At 36.1% G+C, this 9,736-nt stretch overlaps 2 protein-coding genes across 2 annotated transcripts; both read left to right on the top strand.

Annotated features, from left to right (window-relative positions):
* Positions 1 to 2,236: 2,236 nt before the first annotated feature.
* Positions 2,237 to 6,790, top strand: LOC146505484 (CMRF35-like molecule 1). Its single transcript, XM_085182461.1, has 6 exons — positions 2,237 to 2,282; positions 2,930 to 3,229; positions 3,528 to 3,644; positions 3,768 to 3,802; positions 3,973 to 4,029; positions 4,154 to 6,790. The coding sequence occupies exons 1-6, from the start codon at positions 2,237 to 2,239 to the stop codon at positions 4,187 to 4,189; spliced, it is 591 nt and encodes a 196-aa protein (XP_085038587.1). The 3' UTR covers positions 4,190 to 6,790.
* Positions 6,784 to 8,430, top strand: LOC146505483 (polymeric immunoglobulin receptor-like). The gene is made up of 2 exons (XM_085182460.1): positions 6,784 to 6,946; positions 7,102 to 8,430. Exons 1-2 carry the CDS (start codon positions 6,784 to 6,786, stop codon positions 7,458 to 7,460), a joined length of 522 nt encoding a protein of 173 aa, XP_085038586.1. The 3' UTR covers positions 7,461 to 8,430.
* Positions 8,431 to 9,736: the final 1,306 nt, after the last annotated feature.

The raw sequence follows: 9,736 nt of genomic DNA, 5'->3' as shown, positions 1-9,736 counted from the left end.
CTTCACCAGCGATTTGGAGGTCCACCTTTTTTTTTTTTTCTTTTTTTTTTTTTAGATCCAATTAAAATCAATGCATTCAAAAGGATTCTGTGGAAAAAAGAGTAGTATTCTTGGAACAGTTTAATACACTGCATCATATGAACAGCATGAAAAATACATACAAACATTTTACCTGAGAATTAAATAGCAGAAAGCAAGCAAAGCAAAACCCCAGGGCGTACAGGTTAAAGGCATGCAGACTGGGACCAACCCCACCGGACAGATAGCAGTAAAAAAGCTCAGAGGGTTTTCCCAGGTCCTCTTTTAAAGGTGCCAGTAGTCCCACCTCCTGCTGCTGAGTAAGTTTTCCATGCGCCCAAAAACAGTAGGTGCAGGGTCAAGTACGGGCCAGGGCCATTTCCCAGAGGGGCACCCTTAGTTTAATCCTTTGCTTTGTCTTCTGACAGTAGGTCACAACATAGTGTGGTGGCAGATTTCTTTTCTCATGTATTAATCATATATTTCAACCATATCACTTTAGTATAGTGTTACACACCAGCCCAGGGAAAACCGGCGTGCAACATAAGGAAAATGAAAATAAGGAGAACTGCCCCCACACTCCCTGCTCTCAAGGAAGACGAACCAAAAAGACAACTGCCACGGATTTCACAACAGCCAGTCAGTTTATTAAGGCCCAAAAGGTAGCGGGCATCAGGGTGAGCATGGCCAAAACAACAAACAAAAAACTCTAGAAATGAAATGCAGCTGGCTTACCTTCACAGAAAACCCCAAAAGAAAATTACAGGTCTCTTACCTGCCTCTCTAACCAAAAACAGGAGAAAAGGTTCCCAAAGAAAAATGGCTTCTCACCCCTACAGCTACCGAGTAAAAAAAAGTATTGACAACTATTTACAACAAACTATTTGCAAAAGCTTCCAGAATACAAATTCACACGCAACCACATGCACAGTTTGTTGGGAACAGGAAGTAGGCAGGAGGCGTGCTGGTTGAGAAGGGTCCTCATTTATAGCCGGCCTCTCCCAGTCCTCCACCAATGGTCAGCCTCCACCTGGAACTCACATAGCATCAATAACACAGGACACAAACTATGCCACCCTCTGGTGTGGCAGACAAAAAACACAGTACAAAAAATATCCATAACACTGAATCATAACAATAGTAAGAGCACTCCTGTCACCAGTTTGTTTGCATGTGGAATGTGATCATAAGTGGGGCCCAAGTTTTATTGCACCTTCACAGCAGACTCATTTTCCTCTTGAGGGCTCTGGACATCCTATTGCAGATGAGGTGATGGTTGGTTGGAGCTTTTCTTAGACTGAACAGTTAAGGATCTGCTAATAATTGATCTGCTGTGAAATGTTCTTTGTTTAAGAATGTCTGTGTCTGCGTATATAAGATGTAAGGGCGGTGGCCACAATTCAGAGATGGTCCTGGTGTTTCACTGGGATGTTCTCTCCACGTTGCAATGTGTTTATTAAACCCAATTCAAATCAAGCTCACTCGGTGTGTTGCAGGTTATTGTTAAATTTTCCACAACAATAGTCAAAGGTCACACATTAGTACAGCAAATAGCATAGTTTCTTGTGATAATCTTGTGATATACATGTGTATAATACATCACCTAACTACATCAAAGATATGGGTTAAATGCTTTATATAGTGATAAACACTCCAGTTTTGGTTAATATATAGTGTGTTCGAGTATCTCTGTTACCATGTTACTATTTTCTAAGAGACATGTTTTTGAATGTGCTGCATGAAAAACATGTATTGTGTGTGTGTGCGTGTGAAGGCAAAACATCTCGTGCCTAAGACTCTACATACAAATTACAGTATATGTTCAGTGCAGATATATAGTTATATAGGTATACATGTCATACAAAAATCCACCACATTATGAGACCTGGTTACGAGGTGTTACTGGTACTACTGTTCACCATGCGGTAACAGCCCCACAGCTAACAAGTCGGTAAATTTGACACACTATTATTAGCTTACTTTTTGTTGTTTTCTCTCAGTTTTCAAGCTCCACCTTTTCGCCACTTCTTCCAAACTAAAGTTTTCCTACAACGTGCATAAGCGCACAGTGAAGATAGGGGAGGGGCTGGTCCTTTGTCAGCTCACTTTTGTGAAGTGTTTTACATAGGAGGAAGAGTGATTGCAACTGCAGTGGCAGTGACATACTTATGGTTGAAAAATAGGAAGTTTATAAGGTTTTGTCTGCTCACTTATCAATATGGCTCTCTGTCTCAGGATTATTTATATCATCACTGGACTAACAGGTATGTGGCAGGGGCTTTTAAAAATCTGCTTAGCATCTCTGTTGATTTTCAATTTCCAATAGCATAAATATTTGTAATAGCCTAGCAAAAGAGATTTTATTTTATTAGCAAAATATTTCATTCTGAAAACAACAGAACTATTCTATTAAAATGTGCATTTTTTCTTTGCAGGAGTTCACAGCATAACTACAGTCCGTAGAGTATCAGTGAAAACTGGGAAATCTATCTCCATCCCATGTCTCTATGAGTCCCAATACAAAAACCATGTGAAGTACTTGTGTGAAGGATATATATGGAGCTCCTGCAGTGATGTAGTAAAAACAAACACAGCAGACCCTTCAGGAAAATATTCAATCTCTGATGATAAAAACCAAATTTTTTTTACTGTAACTATAAACAATCTGACAAATAAAAACACTGATTACTGGTGTGTGGTGGAGATTAATAATAGACCGGATTATCGAGAGCATTTTCAACTGTCAGTTACCAGTGGTGAGGTTCCATCTTTGTTAACATTTTAAAGTGGTTGTTATTAAAAGTTAAGAGAAATAGACATGAAGTCTAAATTGCCAATGGTTTTTCAAATCTGTATTTTTTGTCCTTCTATCCACTCATTACTTTATTTATTTTAATGTTTGTCCTTGAAGGGACCCCCAGTCTCTACGTGGATCATCAGAGGATTACAGGATACATTGAAGAGAACATAACTATTAGATGTCACCACAGTTACTCTGGAGAAATGAAGTGGTGCAGGCTGGGCAGGAACTGTTTGACAGGATCATCTGGATCCATAGATGGAACAACAGTGACCACTTATATGAGCGAACCAAATGTTTTCACAGTGACCATGAGTGGACTACAGTCAGAGGACAGTGGCTGGTATTGGTGTGCTAAAGGGGACATTCAGATGCCAGTTTATTTAAATATTACAGAGAAACCAATCACCAGTAAGTACTGCAAGTAATTATGAACTTGACACATGTATCAATTCCAGCCATTTATAAATGTTAGTACTCTCAGAGATATTAGGACAATCATTGTTACAGTACTCTAGTACTGACGGTTGTTTTGTTGAATTATAGCTACTGCCCATACTTTTACTGGAGATAGAACAATTACCACATTAAAAAATAAACAACAAAGGTCAGATATGTTTTATATTTGCAGTAGATTTAGCGACAGAACTGTTCTTTTGTCTAAAAATCTTTTACAGCTGAATATAATTGTTATGCTAAAATAAATTGTGTTCTCAAACTGCATGTTGCAGAGCTTCATTTGACCTCAAGACCCTCATCATCCGTCTGAGTGTGTTGATCTTTATTGTAATTGTGGTGTTGTTCATCTGGTTGATACTGAGACACAGTAAGTCTTGTTAAACTTTGAGTGAAATCCAAACAATATTTACTTCAAAATCTTTAAACTGCATTAGGATTTATTCTGCATTGTTAACATGGAGTCTGTAACAGGTGCTTTATTTTTTTGTAGAGCAGAGAAAAGCAGACTCATCAGCCACAGCAATGGTAAGTTATACTGATTTGTGTTCATCTGGACACAGCATCCAGATTCAACTCTCTGGGATAATCTCCATATTATAAACTCTCCTTTAAGGCTCTGTATGGAAAGAGTTTGGAGTAACCAGGCTGACACCTTTCAATCTTTCACTAAATTACATTTGGTTTATCCTACACAGGTGGACCAGGAAGTAATATACGCCAATGTGGGAAACATAAGAAGAAAATCACCCGAGGTAACCCTAACATACTACAACTATACATTTGTATTTGAGTATAAGCAGACTTTAACTTTTTTTTTTCTTAAAGAATGACACAACTGTAAAGTGTTCTGTTTCCACTCCTTTTGTTTTCCCCCAGATGTCACTTCCTGAAAGTGATGGGGAAGTTATGTAGAGTTCAGTTGTTACCACAACGAAACAAGAGGGTAAATATTAAAAGACCTAAAACCAAACACACACCATTTCCCACATACTGTTTCCCTCTTTTCAAGTTATGTTGCTCATTGTCCTCATAAGACATGATTCGCTTTAAATTTGGTCACCTTGGTCTTTGCTTTTTCTTTCTAATCGTCATATTTGTTTCTGTTCTGTGTTCTCAGGGTGAGGCAAAAGACACAGAAGTTGCATGTGGCAATGCACATTAGCCAATCACTACTGAAATCTTTAAATATTAGAACTTTTGGCCTTTCTATCTTTTTTATATCTACCTTTTACTGATGTTTTTGCAGGATACATGCTGCAATATTTTTCTTTTACTGTCAGCAGATCAATCACCGAGCCATGCAGTATGCCTGCATTTTAGAAAGATTTGCATTCTCCAAAGAGCTCACTGAACTGATCCAGTAATGGTATTGTAATAGGATAGGACTGTTGCAACAAGTCAGTTTGTGAAATTTCTTCTCACCTCGATCTTCCACAATCAATTCTAAGGAAACATTTTGGAACCACAGCATCTCAGCAATGCATTGATAGTACATGTAAAGTTACAGAGCAAGATTGCTGAGTGCTGAGGGATATAGGGTGTTATCAATGTTTTGTTGACTTAAAACTCCAAGCCTGCTCTGACATCACCAAAAACTTTTTGCCAGGAGCTTGAAGGCATGGGTTTCTATTTCTCTGACCAGGGTGCTGAGTTTTCTTGGGTTTAAGTATAATTTTTGTTTCTTATTTCTCATGGATCATGTTTTTTGGGTCTTGTTTGCCTTGTTTAGAGTTTTTGCTTTAATTTAGTTCATTATGTTGTAAGACTATTGTATCTTTTGTACAGAGTTGATTGATTCCTTTCTTCCAGTTCACCCAAGCCCTTCCTGTGTTTCCATGTCTTGTTAAGTCTCTGTCCTATTTTATTTACTTCCTGTTTTCCTTGTAATTGTGTGTGTGTGTTTAGATTTATGGACATTGTTTTCTGCCATTCAGTTAGTTTTGTGTGTGCCATAAACACATTCCTAAACTTTGTGAAAAAAAACATTGGAACACCAGCAAAAACCAGTGCATAGTTGCAACATTTTGTCCCGTCTTGTTGACATGTTTGCGTTTGATAACTTACTGCTTTTATTGTGTTAAAGTTTTTTTTCTTTTTTATTATATGGACTGTCTTTATGTCTCGTGTACATTGGTCACATTGCTTTTTCAGAAAACAAATCATTACCTAATGTAAACAGATGATGCTTAAGGGAAAAATGTGAATATATAGATGAGCAGGGAAATAGTTGATTGTTTCATTCTTTTTCATTCCTTTAGAATGATCAATGTTCTCTCTGTCACCTCTAAAATTTTGGTTTTTAAACAAGAACTCAAATTCTCATTTGTGACTGATGGAGCATTTACTATTTACCAGTTCTGGTATTATAATTACAGATAAGCTAACATGGGATGATATTCATTGATAAGACATTCATCGCTAAGCTGTTTTTATGGGTGTGTAATTAGACTTAATTTATTCTCACTACCTGTTAAAGCATACAAAACTGGAAGGCTATATAATTTTTTATGTCATTTTTTTTTACACATGTATAATATCATGTTTATGTTGTCTTCTTTATCATTAAAGATTTATGGATACATCTGGTTTGAAAAAAAAAAAAGAAAAGCAGCCAATATCCAAAGAAAATATTAAAACGACCTTCAAAAGGCCTGAAGTACTTATGATCATTTATAAAAAAAAAGTCTGGAAGCAAAATACAAAGAAATAAGCAGTGACTCAAAACTTTTGCACACAAGTATGTAAAACTAATATTTAGACCTCGAGCTAATATTTATGCCACATAGGGAGAATCTCTCCAAACTCTCAGAACAACAATTGTCTCAGATTTTTCCACAGTTACAGTTTCTGTAACCAGTATCCACTTCAACAAATCTAATACTTTTATTGAATATCTCACTCACTAGCTGATAGGTACATTTATGCATATCATAAAAAGAAACACAAAAAGTTTTTTGTTTTTTTTTAAATATGTTGCTGGGCTACTTATTCAATGTTCAATGTTGATTCACACACAAGGGGGCAGGCTTTATCCACTGCAAAGAAGGGCAGGGTGTGTATGTGTGTGTGTCCATGCTCAACTTGTTGACAAACTTTGCAAGCTCTGACATCTAATTCAGTGTCACTGCGTTCTACTTACTTCGACTGTTGCTTCACCCTAACTCAGGAGTGTTAATTTCAAGAATACCACTGGTTAGTGCTCATTTTTGTAAATATTTTAAATAATTATTATTTTTTTTATGACAAAGCACAAAACAAGTTTTATTTTATTTTTTAAAGGCTGAATATGCTCTTTCTCTTCAGATTACAGAATAAATGCGAAGACTGACTTTTCAATACATTTTCCACTTATTACTCTATTTATTTTGATTTTATTTATGTATTATTTATTCTTAATAGATTTAATTTGTATTTATTTATTTATTTATTTTCATTAAAGGGACCACCAGTCTCTATGTGGATCATCAGACAATTACAGGATATATTGGAGAAAGCATAACTATTAGATGTCACCACAGTTACTATATTCAATCTCTGATGATAAAAACCAATTTTTTTTTACTGTAACTATAAACAATCTGACAAATAAAAACACTGATTACTGGTGTGTGGTGGAGATTAATAATAGACCGGATTATCGAGAGCATTTTCAACTGTCAGTTACCAGTGGTGAGGTTCCATCTTTGTTAACATTTTAAAGTGGTTGTTATTAAAAGTTAAGAGAAATAGACATGAAGTCTAAATTGCCAATGGTTTTTCAAATCTGTATTTTTTGTCCTTCTATCCACTCATTACTTTATTTATTTTAATGTTTGTCCTTGAAGGGACCCCCAGTCTCTACGTGGATCATCAGAGGATTACAGGATACATTGAAGAGAACATAACTATTAGATGTCACCACAGTTACTCGGGAGAAATGAAGTGGTGCAGACTGGGCAGGAACTGTGTGACAGGATCATCTGGATCCATAGATGGAACAACAGTGACCACTTATATGAGCTACCCAAATGTTTTCACAGTGACCATGAGTGGACTGAAGTCAGAGGACAGTGGTTGGTATTGGTGTGCTAAAGGGGACATTCAGATACCAGTACATTTAACTGTTACTGAAAAACCAATTACTAGTAAGTACTGTAAGTTATCAACTAAACTCTACAACTATATGAATTCAATTCATTTATAAATGTTAGTACTCTTTTTAACTACAGCAACTACACCGACTACTACTGTTGCTGGAAATGGAACATTTACCACAATAGAACAACAGAGCAAATAGGTAGTTACACTCAGTAGCACAGGAACAGAGCAGGAGGGAGAGACAGAGAAAGAGCCAGGGACAACAACATCACATTAGAAAAGTATAGTAATCATCCACAACTATTTTCAGTTGCAGATAATAAAGGATTCAGAAAGTTTATTCATGCAGGTCCATATGACAGAGAATATGCATCTTCTTTTTGTTTTCATATTTTAATTTATATTTAATTGTGTTGTGGTTTGCAGTGTTTTGTGTTGTTTCACTTTAAATTTGTAAAAGGAAAAAGCTGGTATATTTAAACAGTTAAAAGTTGAAATGTGAATAGTTGATTTTTGTATTATAAGATTTATTTATTACATTTTATGTGGAGTGAATAAATAAAAGTATATTTACGTTGGCCCCTACAGACAAAGCACATACAAACGTCAAATCACGTACAAACTCTGAAGCACATACAAACCCTGAAGCACGTACAAATTCCAAAACACGTACACACTCCAAAACACGTAAAAACACGTACAAACTCCAAAACACGTACAAACTCCAAAACACGTACAAACTCCAAAACATGTAAAAACTCCAAAACATGTACAAACTCCGAAGCACGTATAAACTCCAAAACACGTGCAAACTCCGAAGCACATACAAACTCCAAAACACGTACAAAAGACAACAGAAGTGCTCCAGGATGCTAGGCGCAGTGTTGACCTTTTGTTACCCAGTGGCTACACAAGCCAGCAAGTACCAACGACCGTATTTGGTGTGTGGTAATAACAGGTAAATAAACATTTTTTTTAAATTATTTGACTATATATGAATGCTTGTGTATAAATACACTAACAATACACATATGCTTTCATGCTTTAAATTGTGTAATTTAAGTGATCTAGGTAGCTCTGTTTTGGAAATTCAGTTCATGCTAGAAATGTGTTTTGGAGTTTGTACGTGCTTTTTGGAGTTTGTACATATTTGTCTCTAGGGGCCACCGCATATATTTATATATAAACATATATAAATAAAATCACTTTTTTTAACATTAGTAATTCCTTTTGTGCATAATTTTATATTATTGTTAATAATAAATTAATTAAAGCAAGAAAACAACCTGAAGAGCCGGTTCGGAGCCGAAAGAGCCGGCTCTTTTTAGTGAGCCAAACCGAAAGAGCCGGTTCTCTAAAAAGAGCCGGAAATCCCATCACTAAACTAAATTATGTGTTCTCAAACTGCATTTTGCAGAGCTTCATTTGACCTAAAGATCCTCATTGTTCCTCTTGGTGTGCTGATCTTGTTAATTTTGATGTTCTTCTGGTTCATTTTAAAACAGAGTAAGTCTTATGGAACTGTGATTTAAATTCACGTTTGAATTATTGTGTATTGTTACAGAGTCAGTAACAGCTGTTTTGTTTTACTAGAGCAGAGCAAAGCAGAATCATTGGCCACAGCAATGGTAAGTTATGCTGAATTATTACCCTCTGGACATCCTACATGATACTAAATGAGGTGAAGGTGAAGATGAAACACAAGGTAAAATATTATAATGTAGGAGTACTGTCTTCAAATATGTGGCCGAACATGGAAATCATACCATACCATAAAAAACATACCATACAAACATGAGAAAATATCATATTGACACTATTATTTTTTTCTTTTTTGAACTGGATTTGAACTAATTAGTTAAGAGTAACACAGTGCTCCTTGAAAGATTGTTGGATGTCCTATTTATGTGTTCAGAAGATTAATTGGTACTAAAAGGGTTTCCTCTTTAAACAATGGTTCATTTATACATTTAACCATTTAATTAGAGTAGTAATAGTATTTTTCATATACAGTGCCTTTGAAAGAGTATTTGCCCTCTTGTCTGTGTAAGTTCTCAGTCATCCTGGTCACGGTGTTTCACTAACATTTAGCTTGTTAGCTGAACTACATAGTGCAGTGGTTCCCAAACTTTTTTTGCTGGGCCCCCCTTGTTTTACAAGAAAAATGTTCGCGCCCCCCCCCCCCCCTCGCGCGCGCGCACGCACGCACGCAAGAACACGTCCTCCAAAGGCAGAGGCGTCACGGTGTAATTATTTTACATGTAGTTGTTTTTTTTTCCCTGTGTAATAATATTTAACATTGCTATCAATACATTTTTCAAAAAATCCCTCTGCAAGATGGGTTCAAAAACATAAACAACTGTTGGATGCTGTTTGTCCGTG

The sequence above is a fragment of the Neolamprologus multifasciatus genome, chromosome 13 (assembly GCF_963576455.1).
Source record: "Neolamprologus multifasciatus chromosome 13, fNeoMul1.2, whole genome shotgun sequence".
Lineage (NCBI taxonomy): Eukaryota > Metazoa > Chordata > Actinopteri > Cichliformes > Cichlidae > Neolamprologus > Neolamprologus multifasciatus.
Note: the sequence above shows the minus strand (reverse complement) of the source record. Positions and strands in the feature narration are given on the sequence as shown.